The sequence below is a fragment of the Dunckerocampus dactyliophorus genome, chromosome 21 (assembly GCF_027744805.1).
Source record: "Dunckerocampus dactyliophorus isolate RoL2022-P2 chromosome 21, RoL_Ddac_1.1, whole genome shotgun sequence".
Taxonomy (NCBI): Eukaryota; Metazoa; Chordata; class Actinopteri; order Syngnathiformes; family Syngnathidae; genus Dunckerocampus; species Dunckerocampus dactyliophorus.
This window is the reverse complement of record NC_072839.1, coordinates 5,882,038-5,905,376: the sequence shown is the minus strand read 5'-3', so window position 1 is coordinate 5,905,376 and position 23,339 is coordinate 5,882,038. Positions and strand designations below refer to the sequence as shown.

Genomic DNA, 23,339 nt, shown 5'->3' with positions numbered 1-23,339 from the left:
GCGCAACTGTGAAACAGCGGCCTGGTGACTAAACAAAGCTTATGAGAATTTAATGTCATTAAAATTAAATCATGACATGAAAATTGTATAAGGTAAAAGACAGACAGATATTATAAATATATAATTAAATGTATTAAACAATTCATATTCGGAGCCCGAATTGACACCATTACATTGCTAACAGAAAGTAAGTAAAATACAATCAAGAAGAAACGAACACACACTCTCACACTGGCTGAGGACCTGACTGACAGTTTTTATGTTTTTCGTCAAAACCTAAAGGACAACTTAGTTGATCCGGAGCTTCCTTTAATGTAAAAAAATGACTCAATGTAAATCCCAGAAGACAACAAACCAAGGCTTCAAAAAAAGAAACATTTCTGTTGACAAAAACAAATCAAGCCTGTTGACAGTTTTATATTTTACTGCTTTTCATCAAGCACATAAAATAATTCATACAGGATGAAATAATTCATACCAAACTGAACCCCACGTGGGTTCACCTGCTAGTGGACCAAGACCTCCCTCTCGAAGTGTAATTTTCTCATGTGCGTATTTTATGTGCCATCTGAGAGACTTTTCCAACAAAATTTTCCCCGTAAACAATAAAATCAGCAATCAAAGGGTTATTCTACTGTGTGTATTCCCATGTGTTTTACCATATCTACCTTATTAGTGAAACTTTTATCACAAAATGAACATATATATGTTTTTTCGATCATGTGTGTTCTCATGTGTAATGTCATATGCGCCCTTTGACCAAATGTTTTACCACAAACCGAACAACTAAAAGGTTTTTCTCCTGTGTGTGTTCTCATGTGTTTTATCATATGTACCTTTTGAGAGAACCTTTGATAGCAAACGGAACAACTAAAGGGTTTTTCTCCAGTGTGTGTCCGCATGTGTGCCGCCAAAATGTCGCGTCGAGCGAACGTTTTAACGCAAAGTGAACAACTAAATGGTTTTTCTCCTGTGTGTGTTCTCATGTGTTTGATCAAATTCGACTTGAATGAGAATCTGCTACCGCAAACTGCACAAATAAAAGGTTGTTCTCCTGTGTGTGTTCTCATGTGTGTTACCATGTTTGACTTGTGAGCGAATCTTTGACAGCAAACGGAACAACTAAAAGGTTGTTCCCCTGTGTGCGTCCTCATGTGTTGAGGCAAAGCGCTCTTATTGTAAACATTCTCACAAACTGGGCAGGTCAAACATTTTTTACCCGTCTTCTTTTTAGAACATTCAGAGTGTTTGCTGTCAATTTGAGTCCTCATATCTCCTTCACAGTCTGCATCGCCGCTCAAAGGTCCTTGGGTGTCGTTCCTGTCTTTTGCCTCGGGAGTGTGTGACGTTGCGTCGTCATCATCTGATAGTGGAGCTAGGAGGATGCCTGCCTGTGATCCTCCACAGTGGTCTCCATCATATTCTGTTGTCATGTGTTGTGATGAGCTGCATGGAGGCTCTGTCCCTCTGTTGTCCTCCCTTGGACTCTGATGAAGCTGTGAGGACTCAGGTGGTTTGTCTTCATGGTCTTCACTCTTCACAGAGACACCAGGTAACTTGGTGAGATCAGTCTCCTCCAGCCCTAGAAGACACTCTCCCTCCTGTGTGGTCCAGAGTTCCCCCCCTTCCTCCTTAATGTGCGGGTGCTGTGGATCCTCCTGCTTCAAAGTGGAGCTCGCACGCTGCAGCTGAGGGTGGCGTTCTTGACAATCAGTCACCTTCTGGAAGTCTGCAGGACACAAGCAAAACAAACTTAAGTCATAATCATTTTCCATTTCTTCTGGTCTGCCATGCAATGTCTTGGAAACTATTTGTCTCAATGCCCAACTTCATTGACAACCCATTGATCTGCTGGAGTGTAATTGGACATTATCTTTAGCATGCTGGTATGCTCCTACAGCATTGCACATGATTACAGCAGCGTCCTCTGGTGGACGAATTGCTGATTTTCATACTATTTGACTCAAACATGAAGTTAATTAAATGCATATTCTGGAGTAATACGAATTGCATGGGACAAATGTTCAACAATATATTATTTTAAGTGCAAAATAAAATTAAAAAATAAAATAATTAGTTGTTAAATAGATTATTTCCCTGCTTAACTGTATAAAAAATAAATGGCCAAGGGAAGAAATACGGATGGCAGAAAAGTCGAACGGCAAATGTGCTTGATAGGTGAGCGACCAGTCACGCTGGCATTGATTGGCGTAGCCTGTGGCAAGCTATTGCAAGGCTGATGTCAATTACGGACTATTTTTTATTCCCACGCAGTGGCGGAGCCATACATTTTTCATTGGGATGGCCAATGTGAGACCATTACTCACACAGAAGTGGCAATAAGTTGATACCTGAATTGTCTAAATGGTCAGTGTGTTACCCGGAGTGACCAGTGGTAGCCACGGACGCCACTACTTCGAGCAACTAATAGCTGAGCAGTCTGCCAGGACATGTTTTCAATGCATAGTTTCTGGATTCTGCTCCCCATCATGGCGGCCAAACCCGCGCAGGTCATAATACGGAAGTGGATGCCGATCGGCTGTCCACTCGTGCTGCTACCGAGAGCTTCCAATATTAACAGATTTATGTGCTGAATCAGGCAACACAGTGAGAAAACTTGACCGGAACCGACCAAAGTAATGGAAAACTTACCTACCGCTTGCGGTTCATGCAAGACGCGGTTTTATTGACAGCTCCCACACACTGAAAGTTGTGTGCTGCAGTGAAATGCGTCCAAGTGGAAACGGCGGTTAGGCTGAACTAAAGTTCTGCACCACAGAGAGCGTTTGTCAAAATTGTCCCCCAGTCGTGGGGATGGCCGCTGGGGTGACCGGAAAGTGACCACGATAATACAAGCCGGAACATTGTGTGTCCCTTTTCACAACTAAATATGGGACATTTGGCAACTCCACCTCTATGTCACATGGTTGCAACCCAGCAACACACAATGGCAATAATGTACGACTTACAATGTACGTCCTTTCATGTTAACACTTGTAAAGTTAGTAAAACTGTAGGAGTAAGAATGCAACAAACCTGCTCTTTGTAACACCACTTGGGGGTCCTTGAAAACAGCGTTGAGTAGTTTACGTTGTCGCTCGTTCTCCTCCTTCGTTCGAGAGAGTTCCCCCTCGTACTCTGCTATCGTTCTTTCGAACACTACAAATATTTCTTCAACAGCCGCAGTCAGTCGCCGATTCACCAACGCCCTCAGTATTTGTACTTTACACATTTTCCACACAAACCCAACACTTTACGCTCACTTGTGCTTAGCGATGTGTTGACCACTTCCGCGTCTCTTTGTTAGCGGCTAGCAAGGCTAAGTTAGCCCAAAAAGCTTCAAAATGTTTTGAGACGAGTTTCTCTTTACATGAAGAAGTAATCACGTGCAGTATGTTATACAACAGGCAAAAGTACAAGCGTTAAAATAAAATAACTGACACAAATACTGCACCGCCTCTGCCTGCTAGTCGTCCGGTAATACACGGCTACTACATTCAAATGCATTACTGCCTCCCTCAGGTGTGGAGGTGTCATTACACCCTAGAGATTAAAGCGTGTGGCGTAAACAAGTTCATGTCAACACAAAATAACAATGGGCTACAGTATAGTAAAACTCAATGTCACATATTTTCTTTTTAAATGGTAGAATCAGATGTTTACACACACAACGTCTCGTTATTCTTTGTTATATTCAAAGTTAAAGCCCTGACAGTTTATTTAAAGTCCCGCGGCTCCATTTACTGCTGCTGTTCTGACCAGCATCCTGGTACCTGGTACTTAAAAAAAAATCATTCATCACGCACACTGAAACTCAACATTGTCACCAGCATGTCTTCTGGTGTGCGTTACAAGTGTTGTTGGGTCACAAAAGCTTTTGCTGCTGATTGAACAGGAATATGTTTTTTCTCCAGTGTGTCTCCTCAAGTGTTTTGTCAAATGGCCCTTCTGGGAGAATCTTTGATCACAAACTGAACACATGAATGGTTTATCTCCAGTGTGTATTCTCATGTGTATGATCCAATCTAGATTTCGTACAAAACTTTATCGTTGTTCTTTTGAAGCTAACCAATAATAAATAAATTACTTTTTACCATTAATGCGACTTCTGGTGCTGCATGGTTTTGTGCCCTAGTCCGTATCTTTCTTTCTTTTCCTTTTTCGTCAAAAGGGTTGTCTCTGCACAATTAGCTAGCTGACTATTTGATTAAAGGAGGGACGACCCCAATAATAATCAAGTTTTGGTGTCTGACACTCGAAAACATGGGAAGGACAGCTGGCATTGCGCTAGAAAAATCAAATGGATGGATTAAAATACATTAGAATGCATATTTTTAATGTTATTTTTAACACTGCGATTTCTGTAATGTTTTACTTTAAAATCTCAGGAAAACAAATAAAAATAAACACATTTTATAGTGTTAAGAAATGTCTGAGAGCCAGATGCAGTCATCAAAAGAGCCACATCTGGCTCCCGAGCTATAGCTTCCCTACCCCTGCCATACGTGGTAAAAACAGGAAGGACACTGAACACATTGAAAGAACAACAGGACGACTGACAAGAACCCATAATCAAAAATCAGAACAGGAAACCCAAAAAGGGGTCCTATCCATTTGCAATATATATGTTAAAATGTTGTCCTCTTGTTCTACATGTCTTGGGATTGTCATATCATGAGGCTGGGGTGTGTGAAACTTATCCCTGCTTAAATTTCCATGCCACTCCAAAATTTTCGCAATATTTTCACGGCTTGAACCCCTGACAAATTGCAACAGAGTAGGCGCGGTTGGGCGAGCAAACTGTGGAATTGGGGCATTTTGGCAAAGAGGAGAAAAATGCAGATTTAACCTTGTACGCTACTTCGGATTTCTTGAGTGCTTTATTGCAGGAAACGCGTTATAGTGCCCCACTGGGATGCGATATCATTTTAAAATCCCTAAAATGAGAGGGATAGGGCCCCTTTTATGAAATAACCACATCGTGGACTGGGACAAGGCCAAAACAATCAAGACAGAAACCAACAAACACCAACGACTGATTAAGGATGTGATCAAAATACAGTAAGCAAACTGACCAAGGATACCGCCAATCGAGATGAGGAAGCGTCTATGCTCTCTCACACTCGGGACTCTACTCCAGAGATCATCCTGGTGGACCACACCAAGCAAGATCAGCTGATAAATGACATGCCACAGTGGTCAGGTGACACTTCAGAGGAAGACTGCTAGTGGCATGTCAAGGTAAAAGAGAATTATAAACTAAATATAGCCTTATTTTAACACCAAAACGGTAGCTACCACTCTTTGTCCACTGCGAGCTGCATATTTTGATATTTACAATTTTTTGGAAAAAGGCTAATAATTTAAAGACAAATCTTTGTGTTTTTATTAGTTATTGGTATCAACATTTCAGCTTTTCTTAGTTAGATTACACATTTTTGCTCTATTTTTCCTTTGCCTTTTGTGGCCGCTTGTATTTAACTACCAAAAACTGCATGGTGCAACAAACCCGACCCAAAATGTCGTCGTTCACATTTAATGCACCCGTCCTCTACCTGCTAAATTTAGCGTCCGAGTTGCAAAACTGGCAAAACGGGTCTCAACTGCAAAACAGGTCTCAACTGATTCTCTGGCAAGCCAAGTGCGCATGAGGTGTGTTATGAAGCGGTGTGACAGTCCTTATACTTTGTTCATGAGCGAGGGCGAACGGGAAGCGCCAAATCCATTCTGTGACGGACCAATTTTGATGAAAGCGTGCGTTCCAACTCCTCAGCCTCCCTGGGAAAGTCTATCCCAGAGTACTGGAGAGAAAATACCTGCATGCCACACCTGTGAAGTGGATGGATTGTTTGGGCAAAAAAAGAAATGCTCGCAAACACAGTTTTAGACACATTTGGAAACAATTTTCAATCTTTTCACCCATCGACAGGTCTCTGGTTTTCATGTTGTTTTCACCTCAAAATGCAGTCTACACAGCCAAAACCTATCCTACCCAATCTGAAACTTTTATTGATCGAATAAACGATGCAGTAGGGCACAGATGGGCGACAAATCACACCTATCAGTCACATGTTCCAATACGGGTGGGTTCAAACAGTAAGTGCTGTTTAAAGTTATAAATATAACACAAATATCAAATATTAAGCCAATACCTGGAAATGAAAGCTGAAATGTTGGTGTCGTATTGGTCTTTTGATCTCAAACCCACATGTTTTCAGTCCGCAGCAAAAAATAAGAAACTTTACCTCAAACTTGTAGCAGTCTGATTAGTTAGTTAGATCACTGAGGGTGGGGGTAAGTTTTGTTTTGAGAGAATTACATTTGTTTTGAAGGCAGATGGCCTCTGTCTGTTCATTACAATGTGGCACTTGCTGCTTCTGACAAACAAGTGTAAAATAAATGCTTATATTGGCAAAAGTACATATACTGTATATGTATGTTAGTGCATAACTTTAACTAATACTAGTAAAATCAAATGGAATACTGGTAAAATATAGTAATTGCCATTACACTCTTGCTGTACAATTCCAAAGAGGTTGAAACCAAGAAGTAAAAACACGCAAAAGGAAGATAGAAACATAAAAAAATCACAAAGGGGATGGATAGGAACACTAGCCACCACGCAAACTGCGCCATTTTGAAACAAACAAAAAAAAACAATAATCAAAGTCTTGAGTTTATTTCAAGTCCCGCAGCTTCACGTGCTGCTGCCGTTCTTACCAGCACACTTGTGATTGTGAAGCTGGTACTTATAAAAGAATCGTTCATCGCACACACTGCATCTCTCTTTCTTCTCCCTTGTGTGTCTTCTCATGTGCACTACAAGTGCTGATCGGTCACAAAAGCTTTTGTTGCACATTGAACAGGAATATGGTTTTTCTCCAGTGTGTCTTCTCATGTGTATTGTCAAAGATTGATTTTGCCCAAAACGTGAATCACAGAACGAGCAGGAAAAAGGTTTCTCTCCAGTGTGTATTCGCATGTGTGCTGTCAAACTTGATTTCTGTGTAAAACTTTTACCACACACCGAACAAATGTATGGTTTCTCTCCCGTGTGTGTTCTCATGTGTACTCTCAAATTGAAACGGTGATTAAAAGTTTTGCCACACTGAAAGCATTTAAAGTGTGCGGTGTTAGCACGACATGTCAAATCAACTCGAGGGTCTTCATCATCAGAGTCAGGAGAGTGTGATGTGTCGTCACTACCTGAAAGTGGAGCTAAGAGGCTGTCTGTTTGTGGCCCACAGCGCTCTCCATCAGCTTCCGTTGTCATGTGTCGAATTGAGCTGCTGCTTAGAGGCTCCACTTCTCTCTTCTCCCCACTTTGACTTTTGTCTTCATTAACTTCCCTCTTCACACGGATACCAATCACTGGGAACTCCGCCAGTTCTTCATGATGCTCTCCGTCCTGAATGATGCAGTTTTCCTCCTCTTCCTCTTTAATACGGGGCGGTCGCGGTTCCTGCTCCTGCTGGGCAGGGGGGAGAGCATCTTCACTGACGTCTGCAGAACACAACAAGACAAGAAAAGTCAAGCTTTGCTCCGTCACGAGGCATAGTAAGTTGGTACTTTTGAGAACATTTTTCATCACACACACACTGCATCTCAACACTTTCTCACCCGTGTGTCTTCTCATGTGTCTTACAAGGGCTGCCCGGTCATAAGAGCTTTTGTTGCAGATTGAACAGTAATATGGTCTTTCTTCAGTGTGTCCTCTCATGTGTTCTACCAGTGGCGCAAGGACACTAAAGCGTTTGTTGCAGATTGAGCAAGAATATGATTTTTCTCCAGAGTGTATTCTAATGTGTGCTTTCAGATCCGAATTCCGAACAAAGCTTAAACCGCAGACCGAACAGGTGAAAAGTTTCTCTCCTCCAGTGTGTATTGTGGAAAGTTCTGTCAAATAAGACTTTTGAGCAAACTGTACACAGCAGAATGAGCAGGTATAAGGTTCCTCTCCAGCATGCGTTGTCATGAGTGACTTCTGAGATAGTCCATTGCCGCACACTCCGCAGCTAGAAGGTTTCTCCTCAGTGTGTGTTTTCATGTGTCTTTTCAAACACTGATTTCGTTTAAAACTTGTAGCACAGACTGAACAAGAAAAAGGTTTCTCTCCCGTGTGTACTCTTGTGTGTGTTATCAAATGCGCCTTCAGAGAGAAGCTTTTACTACAAACTGAGCAGGTAAAAGGTTTTTCCCCGGTGTGTCTTCTCATGTGCACCTTCACCTCATATTTTCGTGCAAAGTCTTTTCCACACACTGAACAGGAAAAATTTCTCTCCCCCGTGTGCATTCTTGTGTGTATTGTCAAACTTCCTTTCTGAGAGAATCTTTTACCGCAAACTGAGCACGCGAAGGGTCTCTCTCCTGTGTGAATTCTCATGTGATCTTTCAGGTGACTTCGGTGATTAAATGTTTTCCCACATTGAGAGCATTTAAAGTGTGTGTTGTCAGCGTAACATGTCATATCCGCTTTAGAGTTGTCATCATCAATATCAGGAGAGTGTGATACGGTGTTGTCATCTGATAGTGGAGCTAAGAGGTTGTCTGCCTGTGATCCTCCACAGTGGTCTCCATCAGCTTCTGCCGTCATCTGTTGAGTCGAGCTGCTGCTTGGAGGCTCCACCTCTCTCTTCTCATAAGTTTGACCTTTGTCTTCATCGTCTTCACTCTTCACCAGGACGTCAACCAATGGAAACTCCTTCAGTCCCCCAAGATGCTCTCCCCCCTGACAGATGCTGTGAGCCTCGTCTTCCTCTTTAATGTGCGGGGGCTGTGGCTCCTCTTCTTCCTCTTTAATGTGGGTGGGCTGTGGCTCCTCTTCTTCCTCCTTAATGTGGGGGGGCTGTGGCTCCTCCTGCTCCACCCTGGAGCTCCACTCCTGCTGCTCAGAGGGACGATGTTCTTCACTAACATCTGCGGGACACAAGAAGACAAAAACATGATTTAGGTAAAAACGTAAGTAAGTAAATAAGATTGTTAAGAGAATTGTTTTGAGCGTTTTCAGCGTTGTCTGCTCGGCGGATTCTTTACCTTTGTTGATCACTTGGAATAATTACCGAATAAATGCATGACGCAAGAAACACGTATATGCGCACCCTTATTCGCTAAATTGTTGCTAAATTATGTCTACTAACTCATGGACGAGAGTGGGAGGGAGCTACTGAACACGCTACAGAGCGTCAGTGCATCTGCGGGGAGAAACGTAAGGTTGAAGCAAACCTGCTCTGTTGTGCTCAACTTGATGCTTCTCGAAAACAGCGTCCAGTCGTCGCTCGTTCTCTTCTGTTGGAGAAGGTTCCTCCTCGTACTTTGCTATGGTTCTTTCACACATTTTCACACAATTACAACACTTTACACTCACACCCTGCTTGGCAATGTGTCGATAACTTCCGTGTATCTATATCCACGGTATATATGTGTACGTGTAGGAATGAATTAAAAACACAAAACAATAATGACCACAGTCATGTCTTCTCCGTCAAACGCCATTTTGCTTTTTCCTCGTCCTGTTTCGGTCGATCCGGCTACCATGCACGACTTTACAATACTGCCATCTATCGGTGACGTTTGGCTACCACAGGATATATTGGCTCCAGTCTCCAGTAGAAGAACACTAGTGATGGGAAGTAATTACCTGTTTTAGTCAACTACTATCTACTTTGACGTCACGTATGGCTAGTAGTTTTTGCAGAGCTGCTGGAAATGTGAATTTCTCTTGGAGAAAGTATGTATCTATCTATTAGCTTGTCGACATTGTTATTGTTTATTGGTTATTGCATCAACTCTCGCAGCCTATCTGAAGGACAAAGAACTCTATAATATAATCTAGGGTTTTTATTTTTATTTGCGTGATCAGGTAAAGAAGGTTGCATGGCCGATGATACATACTCCCATGCAGTAGATGGCGGTGTGCACCTTTGAAGTCATGTTGCAAACCTTCATTGAACCAAAAGAAGAAGAAGTCGCAGGAAAAAGGGGAGCTTCTCTGCGCATGTCACAAGATAGTAGCTGCTATTAAAACATCGCAGAAGAGCGAAAGCAGGACGCTAATAAGTCACTGTTACTCTTTGCTTTCTATCGTGTACATATTTATGTAATATAAATGACATCGTTAATTGTTCGTGTCAGGAGGATAAACTGAGGGTAAACTCCTCAGTGCGCGAGAAGTTTCTCGGGCTAGCTTAGCAAGCTAGCTGCTAACAAAGAGGCGGGAGTTGTCAAAGCTTCGCTCAACATAGATCAAGTGTGGCTGAAAAGCGCTGTGATTGTGTGGAAATGTGTGACGTACAAATGCTGAGAGCGGTGGTGAATCAGCGTTTAACTGCGGCTGTTGACGAAATATTTGTATCATTCGAAAGAACGATAGCGTGGTACGAGGAGGAACTTTCTCGAACAAAAGCGGAGAACGAGCGACAACGTCAACAACTTTACGCTGTTGACAAGAAGCATCAAGCTGTGTCACACAGAGCAGGTTTGTTTCAATCTTACTCACATGTTTACCAACTTTATGTTTGATAATTCTGACAGTAAAGCCTCATGAATCTTTGAGGCGTTCCTTCAAAATGTGAAAAGCATCATTAGCGACATCTGGCGGAAGAGTGAAGTCAAAGCAATCTGTCACTAAACAGAGTGACGCACAGTTCGCCGTTACAAACCCGCAAATAAACTCGTCAATGTCTCATTACATGCCAACGTTTTTCAATAGCTTGGTGGTTATTATATGCACAAGTTAGCGCCAAAGTCAAAGCAAGGACGGCCACCAGTCTGTTTCGAACCATCAGTGCGCGTTGTGACGTATGGGGCTCCCAACGTCTAGAAATAAACCATTGTTCTAGTAATAGCAAATATGGACTGTACATGTCAACTATCCAATACTGATATCAGATACCGAGCCATTATCAACATGATAAAATGAGTATCGGATTATATCGGCCTGCATCTAAAATGTCCGACATTGGACCATTCCAGACTCCACTCCAGCACTTCTGTCCAGCAGTGCCCGGATAAAGCCCACGTGATCACAACAATGTGTGCTTAACTAAAAAGACAACTGAAAAAGACATTGCAGCTGGAGTTTTCTAAAGCATGCGTTTGGCTTCTTGTGTCCTGCAGACGTCAGTGAAGAACATCTTCAGCACAAGGAGCCTCAGCCTCTCCACATCAAAAAGGAGGAAGAGGAGGATCACATAATCAGTCTGGAAGGAGAGCATCTTGAAGGACTGGCGGAGGTTCCTGTGATTGGTGTCCCTGTGAAGAGGGAAGATGACGACAAAGGTCAAAGTGAGGAGAAGAGAGAGGCGGAGCCTCCAAGCAGCAGCTCAACTCAACACATGACAATAGACGCAGACTGTGGAGGATCACAAGCAGACAACCTCTTAGCTCCACTATCAGATAGTGACGACACAACGTCACACACACAAATGAATGATAAAGGCTCTAAAGCGGGTAAGACATATCTCACTCACATCAGACGCTTCAAATGTTCTGACTGTGACAAAGCTTTTTATGACCGTTATGGTCTGAAAAGACACATGAGAACGCACACAGGTGAAAAACCATTCGTGTGCTCCATTTGTGGTAAAGGAGTCTGTTCAAAGGCGAATTTGAAAGCACACACAAGAATACACACAGGAGAGAAACATTTTTCCTGTTCGGTGTGTGGTAAAGGTTTTATACATAATCAAGCTTTGAAAGCACACGTAAGAACGCACAGTGGCGAGAAACCCTTTTCCTGTTCGGTCTGTGGTAAAGAATTTGGAGAAAGTCAAGCTTTGAAAATACACACGAGAACGCACACGGACGACAAACCATTCATGTGCTCATTTTGCGGTAAAAGATTTTGTCAAAAGGTCAATTTGACAGTTCACACAAGGACTCACACCGGAGAGAAACCTTTTTCCTGTTCAGTGTGCGGTAAATGTTTTGTACGAAAACAACAGTTGACGTTACACACAAGAGTACACACTGGCGAGAAACCTTTCACATGCCCAGTGTGCTGTATGGGTTTTGCGCAAAAACAATATTTGAAAATACACAAAAGTATCCACACGAGAGAGAAAGTGTTGAAATGCGGTGTGTGTGAGGAAAGATTCTCTTACAAGTACCAGCTTAACACCCACAAGTGTGCTGGTAGAACAGCAGCAGCAAATGAAGCTGCTGGACTTTAAATAAACTGTCAAGACTTTGATAATACCAGTCCAGGGTGTAACCCACCTCTCGCCCAAAGTCAGCTGGGATAGGCCCCAGCATACCCGCAACCCTAATGAGGATAAGCGGCATAGAAGATGGATGGATTTTGACTTCCTATGTTGCGTGTGTAACATTCTTTTTTAATAAATGTCTAACATTAGAATGCATTAAAAAATATTTGTTTAAAAAAAACGGTGTGTCAGTCAGTTTTATTCCATTAAATTGCAAACTCAAACCAGGAGGAGTGACTGAAAAGTCACCCTCTTGTAAATGTTTATGCTTTTGTTTGTTTTATGGTGCCTGCCTTGGGACAACAGATGAAATTTAGCTATCGCAGCTAATTCCGGCTTTTTTACCGTAATGCTTTTGCTCATGTGTTCATCACTATGTACTGTCCCAATTAAATAAATGAACAAACCGCTGCTTTTAGTTTAAACTGAATGGCTATCGTTCATTGTTCATTTGTCTTGACACGAACCCTATTTCGCCACACAATCATACGTCAAGGATGTAATGACACCTCCACACCTGCGGGAGGCAGTAATTCACGAGAAGGTACTAGTTGTGTATTACCGGAAGTAGTAAATCATGAAAGGAAAAGGTTAGCAGGCCGTATCATATGTGGATGGGCAGTACAATCTTCAGTCCACGTTTGTACTTTTGGCTGTCGGATATAGAATACACATTATTAATTCTTAATTTCAGGATGAATTCGTCTCAGTGAACTTTGAAGCTTCTCAGGCTAACTTAGCTTGCTAGCTGCTTACAAACGCAGAAGTTAGTGTGAGTGTAAAAGTGTTGCGAGCGTGCGAGGATGTGCAAAGTTCAAATGCTGAGAGCGCTGGTGAGTCAGCGACTGACTGCGGCTGTCGAAGAAATATGCGTGGTGTTCGAAAGAACGATAGCGGAGTACGAGGAGGAACTTTCTCGAACTAAAGAGGAGAACGAGCGACAACGTCAACTACTGGACGTTGTATTCAAGAACCCTCAAATCGTGTTACACAGAGCAGGTGTCTTTCATTCTTACTCTCACGTGTTTACTAACCGTAGATCTCTTCATTAACACGAAATGTCTGTGAATTGTACCATGAAGCTAGTTTATTTTGAGTTTCTGTCCTTTTTTTCCCCAGCGGCATTATCAGAACATATGGTGGCGCAGAACAATGCCTCCCTCCTGTAACGGAGCAAAGCTGGACTTTTCTAAAACACGTCTTTGTCTTCTTGTGTCCTGCAGACGCCAGTGAGGAACATCTTCCCCCCGAGCAGCTGGAGAGGAGATGCAGGGCGGAGCAGGAGGAGCCACAGCCCATTCACATCAAAGAGGAAGAGGAGGACCGCATCATCAGTCATGAGGGAGAGCATTTTGATATCGCAGTGATTTATGTCCCTGTGAAGTGTGAAGATGGTGAAGACAAAGGTCAAAGTGAGGAGGAGAGAGAGGTGGAGCCGCCAAGCAGCAGCTCAACTCACCACATGACAATAGACCACTGTGGAGGGTCGCAAGCAGAAAGCCTTTTAGCTCCGTTATCAGATAGTGACGACACAACGTCACACTCTCCTGACGCTGATGATAGAGACTCCAAAGCTGATAAGACATGTCGTACTGACAGCAGACACTTTAAATGTTCCGAGTGTGACAAAGCTTTTAATGACCGTCGCAATCTGAAGAGACACATGAGAACGCACACAGGAGAAAAACCATACGTGTGCTCAATATGTGGTAAAAGAGTCTCCTCAAGGGCAAGTTTGAACGCACACACAACAATACACACTGGAGAGAAACCTTTTTCCTGTTCAGTGTGCGGTAAAGGTTTTGGACAAAGACAAGGTTGGAAAAGACACATGAGAACACACACTGATGAGAAACCATTCATGTGCTTAGTCTGTGGTCGAAGATTTTGTCGAAAGGAACATTTGACAGTACACACAAGGACGCACACCGGAGAGAAACCTTTTTCCTGTTCAGTGTGCGGTAAATGTTTTATACATAGTTGGTCTTTGAAAGTACACACAAGTATGCACACTGGAGAGAACCCTTAAAGCACACACAAGAGTACACACTGGCAAGAAACCTTTTGCTTGTTCGGTGTGTTTTATAGGTTTTGCGTGAAAACAATATTTCACAGAAGAATAAACATTGGTGAGAAAATGTCGAGCTGCAGTGTGTTGATGAAATATTCTCTTATGGCGAGAACAGCAGCAGTAAATAGAGCTACAGGGCTTTAAATAAACTATCAAGGCTTTGATAACTTCTGATTTTCTGACATCACATATAACATGTGACATCGTGGTTGTGTGTGTAACAATCTTTTTATGATGCGTCTACCATTTAAAGGCAATTTTAAAAATTAAAAAGTGTCAGTTTGATTTCATGAAATTGCAAACTGGAGCCGAGAAGAGGGACTGCAAAGCCACGCTGTTGTTAGCCCTTAATTAGCCTGGTTAGCGAGCCAGTCTGTTCGCATTTAGCGTCTTTTTCCTCTCAGCTGGTGTATTTTCCTGCTCTTGTCTGCTTTCCTCTATCTACCGCTGCTTTTAGCGTACACTGAATGGGTATTGTTCATTCACTCTACTTCACCACCCACTTTATAGGTTAAGGGTGTAGTGACACCTCCTCACCTGAAGGAGGCAGTAATTCACTAGAATGGAATAGCTGTGTACTACCGGAAGTAGTAAACAATGAAAGGAAAAAGATTAGCAGGCACTGTAGTTTAAGTCCGCGTTAATTCCTTCATTTCTACTTTTGTATTGTTGTCTGTCGTATCTAGACTACACATTATTCATTATTCATATCAGGATAAACTCGTCTCAGTGAACGATGAAGCTTCTGAGGCTAACCTAGCTTGCTAGCTGACGCCGAAGTTAACACATCGCTAAGCAGCACTGTGTGAAAATGTGAAAAGTACAAATGCTGAGAGCGCTGGTGAATCAGCGACTTATTGCGGCTGTAGAAGAAATATCTGTAGCGTTCGGAAAAACGATAGCAGAGTACGAGGAGGAACTTTGTCGAACTAAAGAGGAGAACGAGCGACAACGTCAACTACTAGACAACGTTTCCAAGAAGCCGGAAGTTGTGTTACACAGAGCAACTGCCCCCCCCCATCTCTATGAGGCAGGGCTTGCAACAACCGGATGTTACGTCACGCGAAACCCAGCAATTCCAAGCAGCGGCCTCAAAAAGAAAAGACGTGATGTTGAACGATTTCCGGTGGTTAGAACGCCATTTCCTGTCAATACACTACATACAGTCTATGCTGGTCCAGGACAATGCCTCATGTGACGGAACACAGCTGAACTTTTCTAAATGTGTTTGTCATCTTGTGTCCTGCAGATGTCAGTGAAGTACCGGTAGATCATCCCCCTGAACAGCAGGAGTGGACATGCAGGGTGGAGCAGGAAGAGCCACAGGCCGTCCATATTAAAGAGGAAGAGGAAGACCACAGAATCAGTCAAGAGGGAGAGCATCTGGAGGAGTTGGTGGAGAGAAAGCTCTGACCTGCTAAGTGTGTTGTGTAGGTTTTGCACAAAAACAATGTTTGAAAATACACAAAAGTATACACTGTGGAAGGAAAGTGTTAAATGCTATCTTTCATCACACACGAAGTACCAGGTTAACAATCACAAGTGTGCTGGTGAGAACAGCAACAGTAAATGACTTTAAAATAAACTGTCAAGAATTTGATCATTTTAACTTTCCAATAACCGTCACTTTTTTACAGGTTTGGATTTTTTTTTCTCCCTTAATAATAAAAGGTTTAATTTCAACACTGCATTTTGTGTTCAGTTGTGTTGTCATTGACTAATAATTAAACTTGTTTGATGATCTGAAACATTTACGTGTGACAAACATGCAAAAAAAAAAATGTGTGAAAACACTTTTTCACACATGAACTATATGGATAATGAACGCTATTGGGGAATTATGTGTAATTATCTTTACTGTTGTATTGATTTCAATTGTGAATTATTGAATGACTTCATCTACTTTGACGGCCTGTAAACTTGAACAATGTGAATGTGAAATACTCGTTAGTATTGTTGACCGGTTAGATTTTTTATTGTTTTATAGGAAGAGATAGATCATTTTGATTTGTAACTCGTGTGCTGAAAAAGTGCGTGCACCCCTGATATACATGTAGAATGTACACAAACACTCATATTTATAAATATATATACTGTATATATATAAGTATGTATATACATAGTGGTGTGAAAGTGTTTGCCCCTTCCTGATTTCTTTGCATTTTTGTCACGCTTAAATGTTTCATATCATCAATCAAATGGAAATATTAGTCAATGACAACACAACTGAACACAAAATTCAGTTTTTGAATACAACTTTTTATTATTAAGGGAGAAAAAAAATCCAAACCTACATGTCGCTGTGTGATAAAGTGATTGCCCCCTAAAGCTAATAAGTGGTTGGGCCACCCTTAGCAGCAACAACTGCAATCAAGCGTTTGTGATAACTTGCAATGAGTCTCTTACAGCGCTGTGGAGGAATTTTGGCCCACTCATCTTTGCAGAATTGTTGTCATTCAGCCACATTGGAGGGTTTTCCAGCATGAAGCGCCTTTTTAAGGTCATACCACAGCATATCAATAGGATTCAGGTCAGGACTTTGACTAGGCCACTCCAAAGTCTTCATTTCGCTTTGCTTCAACCATTCAGAGGTGGACTTGCTGGTGTGTTTTGGATCATTGTTTTCTGGCAAATTTGAGACAAGCCTTAGTGTTGTTTTTGTTCAGCAGTGGTTTTCTTCTTGGAACTAGAGTCATGAACACTGACCTTAACTGAGGCAAGTGAGGCTGGCAGTTCTTTGGATGTTGTTGTGGGGTCTTTTGTGACCTCTTGGATGAGTCGTCGCTGCACCCTTGGGGTCATTTTGGTTGGCCGGCCACTCCTGGGACGGTTCACCACTGTTCCATGTTTTCACCATTTGTGGATAATGGCTCTCACTGTGGTTTGCTGGAGCCCCAAAGCTTTAGAAATGGCTTTATCACCTTTTCCAGACAACAGATCTCAATTAATCTCAGTTATGTTTTAACAGGTGGGTGTGCAATCACTTTTTCCACACGGGGCCATGAAGGTCTGAATTTTTTTCTCCCTTAATAATAAAAGTTTCATTTAAAATTGCATTTTGTGTTGAGTTGTGTGTTAAGTGTGACAAGCATGTCAAACACTTTTTCACACCACTGTCGTCATTTATATGCAATTCAAAGTGCCTTCTGCAGGTAAAATTATAATTGTAAAACTACGAAAACATGGTTTGTGTTAGCATATTTGGCCGTGTTTCGGTACGTATCATATGAAGTTCCGTTGAATTACTTTTCAAATGATCTGTTAACTTATTCCCATGGATTGGGAGCTGGAGACTTTCTTATTAACTGAACTTGTTTGAGTTGATATATGAAAACTTAAAACGTTAGGAGTAATTCAACTGATACCAGTTGACCTCATGAGCAATGGATTTTTATCTGTAATTAAAAGGTATTTAGTAGTAGCAAGTCATTAAAACATTTCAAGTTCTGAAAAACTTGTGAAAAAGCCAAACGTAATTGGGTTTACCATGTAGAAACTCCCACAGGGCTCTGATGTACAGTAAAGAAGAATCAAAGTATTTTCCTTCCACAGCGCTCGTGCATTTCTTTATTGTATTGTTGTGCAAACAGCAAAACACTACAAGAAAGGTGTCATCTGTGTGAGAGTACCGTACCTCCGTGTGCTCAATAGGCACGTTCTCTTAGAGACAACAGTAACGTATGCTCATCTCCTAACACAAACTTCACATATGGTAAGTCAAATGGTTTTCACATGACTTTTATTAATCACTACACAATTTAGCATAACCCCACCCTCATGAAGCCAGACTGTAAGTATCTATTATCAAAACATGCAAAAGTGTAATCTGGCTCCCACAAGTAATAACAACATTGGTAATAATGTTGGATTGGATTTATACAGTTGCTGTCCTTAGCTGCACACATACGAGGAAATCATGAGGGAACCTGGTGGTCTCCACACAGCAGCTCGTCGCTTTCTGGGTGCTTCTCACGTGTGACTTTACACTTCTATGGATTGACAATCTTTCAGCACAGACTGCAAAGGAAAATGTTTATTCTCTGTTGTGTGTCAACATGTGTGCTGTCAAACTTGTCTTATACGAGTAACTTTTACCACAGAGTGTACAACTAAAAGGTTTCTCTCCCGTGTGCGTTCTCATATGTTTTACCATGCTACTTTTGTCAGAGAATGGTTTACCACAAGCTGAGCAACTGAAAGGCTTTTCTCCGGTGTGCGTTATCATGTGTGATGCCATGTTTGACTTTCGGGAGAATCGTTCCCCACAAACTGAGCATCTAAAGGGTTTTTCTCCGGTGTGCGTTCTCATGTGCGACACCATGTTTACCTTCACAGCGAAGCTTTTACCACAAACTGAACAACTAAAAGGTTTCTCTCCTGTGTGTGTTCGCATGTGTTTTACCATGCTACTGTTGTGAGAGAATTGTTTACCGCAAACTGAACAACTAAAGGGTTTTTCTCCAGTGTGTGTTCTCATGTGTGACACAATTGAAAACCTTTGAGAGAATGTTATGCCACAAACTGAGCAACTAAAGGGTTTTTCTCCTGTGTGCGTTCTCATGTGAGACTCCTTATGTGACTTTCGAGAGAATCGTCTACCGCAAACAGAGCAACTAAAAAGTTTTTCTCCTTTGTGCGTTCTCATGTGTCGAGTCAAAGTGCCCTTTTTAGTAAACGTCTTAGCACAAACTGAGCAAATGAAACATTCTTTAACTCTTTTCTCTTCAGAGAGTCTGTCAGTTTGAGCCCTCATATCACCTTCACAGTCTGCATCGCTGCTCGAAGATTCGTGGCTGTCGACTCGGTCTTCATCATCAGGGGAGTGTGACATGTCGTCACTATCTGATAGCGGCGCTAAGAGGTTGTCTGCTTGTGATCCTCCACAGTGGTCTTCATCAGATCCTGTTGCCATGTGTTGTGGTGAGAACGTGCCTGGAGACTCCGCCCCTGTCTTCTCCTCACTTGGACTGCCATGAAGCTGTGAGGACTCAGGTGTTTTTTCTTCTTCGTCTTCAATTTTCACACAGACAATTGTCAGCGGCAACTTGGTGAGATTGGTCTCCTCCAGCTCTAGAGGACACTCTCCCTGTTGAGTGATCCAGAGTTCCTCCTCTTCCTCTTTAACGTGGTGGGGCCGTGGATCCTTACGATTTAAAGTGTGTCTCCATTCTTGACGTCCAAACAGCTTCTGAGCATCTGCAGGACATATAGGAACTACTGTGTGAATTACTCACTATTATATATTTTGTGTCATTTTGTAAAAACACTAAAAAATACACATATTTACGTCATCACATTATGTCTTTTGTTCTATTTGTCAAGGTTATCTGCAGTGGGCCAAGAAAAAAACCCCACTGGTGATATTTGTTGAAGTTTATATATCAAGAAATGAAATGTTAAACTGAAACATGTGGGGATTTTATTATTAAACAAATGAACACTTATTACTACGGAGACACAAAAGTACCGAAATTTGGTACCGTTGAGTATGGATACCCAAGTATCTATTGGTTCAAATGTGAAAGGTACTCATCACCACTTGCCTCATGTGCACTTGTTGCATTTCTGTATGTATGTTTCACTACAAGATGTCATCTAAATGGGTTTTTATTCCCAAGTTTAGAGTTGCCTTCATTTTGATATTTTAATTATTTGGATTTTGATAATATATAAAATGAATATTTTCATAGAGCATAGACAACCTGTTTACAACCTTCTAAATACGGTTTTTAACATTATTAGAGACCTCGAGACATGAAAAATCATTTAAGCCATTTAAGACACAAATAAAACTCCTGCTCCTGTGTGTTCTGGACATGTCAGGGGTTCAGAGTTGAGTTGTAGCTTGGCATGGACCGCAGCCGCAAGAGTTGCCTGTGTTATTATTAGGATTTTGATGGTGATGTTATTATTGTGCCTGTTGTGCGATAACTCAAACATGCAATAAAATCCTGTTGTTCCGGCGATCAAATCTGGCGCTTGTACGTTTCACCAAACATTAAAATAACATTACTGACACCTAGTGACCAGTGTAGAATACTGAGCAGATCATTCCTTTACCACGCCATGCGGCTTTTCAACACAAACACACACAAGGCTGGACTTATTACCTTATTATGAATTTATTGCACTACAAATTTGAAGTGATCTGTTCCATATGTATGTATTTATTCTTATTCCATTTTCTTATCTCTCCCATCTTGCTTTGTTTGTTTTATTCTTAAGTGTATAAGGTTACTAAGACATTTTTGCAGAACTACTGGAAATGTGTATTCCTCTTGGAGATGAATAAAGTGTTGATCTATCTAAATATCACAATTTCGAATGTGTCTTTTAATGCCTTATATTTGTATTTTACTTAGTTTAACCATTTTTATGCTTGAAAATCCTTGATTTAGGTATTAAAAAAAGGTAAAATTTCCTTAAATATGCATTTTGTTTACTAATAGGCCATAATTTCCGCAAAGTGGGATCCCTTATTTATATAATGGAATATTTTCATAGTTAGAGCATAGAAAACCCGTTTACGACCTTCTAAATACAATTTCTGACATTATTAGAGGCCTCTCGACATGAAATACCACCCTTTAGAATTTAATTACCCAATATAATAGACATACCCACAGGAAATAAGACATAATAGACATTAATATGACATAACAGACTCACACATTAGCAGTGGGGGAGTTTTCTGGACAGTCATTTAGCCATTTTTATGCTTAAAAATGCTTAATTTATGCCAAGACGTCATAAAATGTGCTTAAATATGCATATTTGACAAATAATAGGCCGTGGTCTACCATAAAACAGTGGTCATTTATTCATGTATTCATTTTTGACAACCAGTGAAGAGTCAAGCCGCGAAATTCGAAACAGCGGAACTGTCATCTGTATTTTACTGAGTTTCCACTGTGGATTTGGGAGGGCACGCTTTGAATAAACCGGTTACAAGAAAGCCACTTGTGCGTGTGTATCATGTACCATGCGTTCTCAAAAAACGAAGGGGTCATAAAGGCAAGTATACTCACACCCTTTGTCAGAATGGTGGACCACGGATGAAAATCAGTTGAAAATGAATCCTAACAGAGGTTATCAGATTGATCTGCTCACTTGGACTGTGATGAAGCTACGAGGCATTTGGTGGTTTACCTTCATGGTCTTCAGTCTTCACAGGCACACCTCCCTCCTGAGCAATCCAGAGGTTCTCCTCCTCTTTAACGTTGGGAAGCTGTGGATCCTCCTGCTTCAAAGTTGAGCTACCGTCCTGTGTCTGCCGGGGATATCCTTGACGCCCAATCAGCTGTTTGCCGTCTGCAGGATAGAAAAGATTTTCAGTAATAGTTGTTGTTACATTTACAATACCAGTCAAATTTTTATACGTGCTTACTCAGAACTATAAATGAGCGAAACTTTTGATCGGTACTGTATGTGTAACTCAATCTGCTCCACATCAACAGTGTCCATTGGCCGCCATCTTGCATCAGATTTTACAGTACAGTGCTGCTTAAAAATACAACTCGTTCATGCAGTCCTCTTGATTTCTTGTATTAATCATGGGGGTTATGTTAAATGATTAAATACAACATGTAAACGTACCTTCACTGTGAAGCAAAATGTTAGTCGAGCAAACCTCCAATTGTTCTCGCTCGTTCTCCTCTCCTGTGCGAGACAGTTCTTCCTCACCCGACGCCATTGTTCTTTCAAACACCCCAGAATTTCGTCAGCAGTCACTAATCGTCTTGTATTTATCAACTCTTTCATACTTTTGAAGCCATTCCATTACCCTTTATCGCCATCGCCATTTGCCTCGTGTCGTCTTGACTGTTATGTTGTCAACTTCCGCGTTTAGCTTCTACTTCCTTGGTTTTCATTGGCGGTGGCAGACCAGCTACAGGTATTAGGTGCATTACCGCCACCTACTGGACACAGAATACATTACTAGTATTTTATTATACTGTACATATATTTGAAATTGAGAAATGATTTTGTCATATATTTTCTAATTCATAGTCACCACCAAAAGCCATAACAGACTCAAAAACTCAATGTCTCATACATTAGGTGGTTAAAATACAGATGCCTGTGATTATTATTTATTTTAGTCGTGGCTGTAATCATTCTGAGGAACTTGCCATTTTGTTTGACAGGAATTTTCAGGGAAACATTGCTGAACCGACCAGGTTATCTCCAGGCTTTCAGCTTAAAATCGTCTATGAACGTGCCACTGTTTCACAGTTTAAGTAATTCGGAAATGGCGTTATCATTTATTGAGAACCTACGGAGCCCCCAAGGGGACATGGAGAAAAAAATGAAAATAAAATAACAAGGAAAAAATGATCACAAATATAACCGTCAACACTGCCATGTACATCGGGGGTCACCAACGTTTTTCCTTGTGAGAGCTACTTTTACAAAATGTGATTGTGATTGTTTTAGGCACCTAACTGTTTCCCAGGTATATTAGTACGTGCGCGAATGCATAAACGAGAGGAATTAAGTTAGATTTCTTTGTATAAAGGCGCTTTATGAAAGTAAGTGCATTCACTTGTATTCATTTACAGCGCAGCCTTGACACATCCAATATGGCGGCGACGTTGACGTATCGCAGCAGTCCAGGGGGAAGAAAAAGTGATTCTCACCAACAGCGTATCAGTTGCACACTTATACAGGATTTTAACAATGTACTTACTTTCCACTGTGTTCATGTTAATGGTATATATTTCCTGAAATGAATACATTTTAGAACCTCACTATCTAGTATTGGAGGGATCAGCTTTCAGATTTCTGTGATGAAGAACGTAGTTCCACTGAGTTGCCGTGGACAATTACGTAAAGAGTTTGGCTTCTCAAAACAATATGCGTTCAGAAGATTAAGACATTCGCATCACAAAAATGCCTTCTCAAAAAACTCAAACCTCACAAAACGCTCGGCGTTATATCTGTCTCCCGCCGTATCCCTACGCACTGCCGCCTGTACGTTCAAGTGACGAAGACACGCGCATCTTCTTCCGCTGTGGAACACATACGTAAACAAGATGGCCGCGGCGCTCCGTCGCGGAAATAGA

The 23,339-nt window shown here is 41.5% G+C and overlaps 5 protein-coding genes across 7 annotated transcripts; 2 read left to right on the top strand and 3 right to left on the bottom strand.

The window, feature by feature from the left end:
• Positions 1 to 160: 160 nt before the first annotated feature.
• On the bottom strand, positions 161 to 3,859 carry LOC129173758 (zinc finger and SCAN domain-containing protein 2-like). The gene is made up of 2 exons (XM_054764853.1): positions 3,037 to 3,859; positions 161 to 1,729 (listed from the first exon to the last, which is right to left on the bottom strand). The coding sequence occupies exons 1-2, from the start codon at positions 3,230 to 3,232 to the stop codon at positions 627 to 629; spliced, it is 1,299 nt and encodes a 432-aa protein (XP_054620828.1). The 5' UTR covers positions 3,233 to 3,859; the 3' UTR covers positions 161 to 626.
• Positions 3,860 to 4,497: 638 nt separating this feature from the next.
• Positions 4,498 to 9,508, bottom strand: LOC129173745 (zinc finger protein 569-like). The gene is made up of 3 exons (XM_054764833.1): positions 9,223 to 9,508; positions 7,621 to 8,916; positions 4,498 to 7,503 (listed from the first exon to the last, which is right to left on the bottom strand). Exons 1-3 carry the CDS (start codon positions 9,332 to 9,334, stop codon positions 6,698 to 6,700), a joined length of 2,214 nt encoding a protein of 737 aa, XP_054620808.1. The 5' UTR covers positions 9,335 to 9,508; the 3' UTR covers positions 4,498 to 6,697.
• Positions 9,509 to 9,970: 462 nt separating this feature from the next.
• Positions 9,971 to 12,350, top strand: LOC129173763 (oocyte zinc finger protein XlCOF20-like). Its single transcript, XM_054764864.1, has 2 exons — positions 9,971 to 10,474; positions 11,116 to 12,350. Exons 1-2 carry the CDS (start codon positions 10,279 to 10,281, stop codon positions 12,168 to 12,170), a joined length of 1,251 nt encoding a protein of 416 aa, XP_054620839.1. The 5' UTR covers positions 9,971 to 10,278; the 3' UTR covers positions 12,171 to 12,350.
• A 444-nt stretch (positions 12,351 to 12,794) lies between these two features.
• LOC129173767 (zinc finger protein 514-like) lies at positions 12,795 to 16,467 on the top strand. Of its 3 annotated transcripts, none has more exons than XM_054764870.1 (3): positions 12,795 to 13,202; positions 13,427 to 13,912; positions 15,524 to 16,467. In XM_054764870.1, the coding sequence occupies exons 1-3, from the start codon at positions 13,007 to 13,009 to the stop codon at positions 15,685 to 15,687; spliced, it is 846 nt and encodes a 281-aa protein (XP_054620845.1). In that variant the 5' UTR covers positions 12,795 to 13,006; the 3' UTR covers positions 15,688 to 16,467. The 3 variants fall into 3 exon arrangements, with proteins under 3 accessions (XP_054620845.1, XP_054620846.1, XP_054620843.1); XM_054764871.1 differs by having other exon boundaries at positions 13,427 to 13,932; positions 15,524 to 15,672; XM_054764868.1 differs by lacking the exon at positions 15,524 to 16,467 and having other exon boundaries at positions 13,427 to 14,521.
• Positions 16,468 to 17,996: 1,529 nt separating this feature from the next.
• On the bottom strand, positions 17,997 to 22,150 carry LOC129173755 (zinc finger protein OZF-like). Its single transcript, XM_054764849.1, has 3 exons — positions 21,871 to 22,150; positions 21,424 to 21,585; positions 17,997 to 19,470 (listed from the first exon to the last, which is right to left on the bottom strand). The coding sequence occupies exons 1-3, from the start codon at positions 21,965 to 21,967 to the stop codon at positions 18,308 to 18,310; spliced, it is 1,422 nt and encodes a 473-aa protein (XP_054620824.1). The 5' UTR covers positions 21,968 to 22,150; the 3' UTR covers positions 17,997 to 18,307.
• Between the last annotated feature and the right edge of the window lie 1,189 nt (positions 22,151 to 23,339).

What these genes read in the sequence shown, in the direction of transcription:
- LOC129173758 (XM_054764853.1), bottom strand. Translation starts at nt 3,232, where the DNA reads ATGTGTAAAGTACAAATACTGAGGGCGTTGGTGAATCGGCGACTGACT. An exon ending in AGTGGTGTTACAAAGAGCAG is followed by an intron (nt 1,730 to 3,036) that starts GTTTGTTGCATT and finishes TGTGTCCTGCAG; the next exon opens with ACTTCCAGAAGGTGACTGAT.
- LOC129173745 (XM_054764833.1), bottom strand. Translation starts at nt 9,334, where the DNA reads ATGTGTGAAAGAACCATAGCAAAGTACGAGGAGGAACCTTCTCCAACA. An exon ending in AGTTGAGCACAACAGAGCAG is followed by an intron (nt 8,917 to 9,222) that starts GTTTGCTTCAAC and finishes TGTGTCCCGCAG; the next exon opens with ATGTTAGTGAAGAACATCGT. An exon ending in ACACATGAGAAGACACACGG is followed by an intron (nt 7,504 to 7,620) that starts GTGAGAAAGTGT and finishes TGTGTTCTGCAG; the next exon opens with ACGTCAGTGAAGATGCTCTC.
- LOC129173763 (XM_054764864.1), top strand. Translation starts at nt 10,279, where the DNA reads ATGTGTGACGTACAAATGCTGAGAGCGGTGGTGAATCAGCGTTTAACT. An exon ending in AGCTGTGTCACACAGAGCAG is followed by an intron (nt 10,475 to 11,115) that starts GTTTGTTTCAAT and finishes TGTGTCCTGCAG; the next exon opens with ACGTCAGTGAAGAACATCTT.
- LOC129173767 (XM_054764868.1), top strand. Translation starts at nt 13,007, where the DNA reads ATGTGCAAAGTTCAAATGCTGAGAGCGCTGGTGAGTCAGCGACTGACT. An exon ending in AATCGTGTTACACAGAGCAG is followed by an intron (nt 13,203 to 13,426) that starts GTGTCTTTCATT and finishes TGTGTCCTGCAG; the next exon opens with ACGCCAGTGAGGAACATCTT.
- LOC129173755 (XM_054764849.1), bottom strand. Translation starts at nt 21,967, where the DNA reads ATGGCGTCGGGTGAGGAAGAACTGTCTCGCACAGGAGAGGAGAACGAG. An exon ending in CATTTTGCTTCACAGTGAAG is followed by an intron (nt 21,586 to 21,870) that starts GTACGTTTACAT and finishes TCTATCCTGCAG; the next exon opens with ACGGCAAACAGCTGATTGGG. An exon ending in GAAGACTGAAGACCATGAAG is followed by an intron (nt 19,471 to 21,423) that starts GTAAACCACCAA and finishes TATGTCCTGCAG; the next exon opens with ATGCTCAGAAGCTGTTTGGA.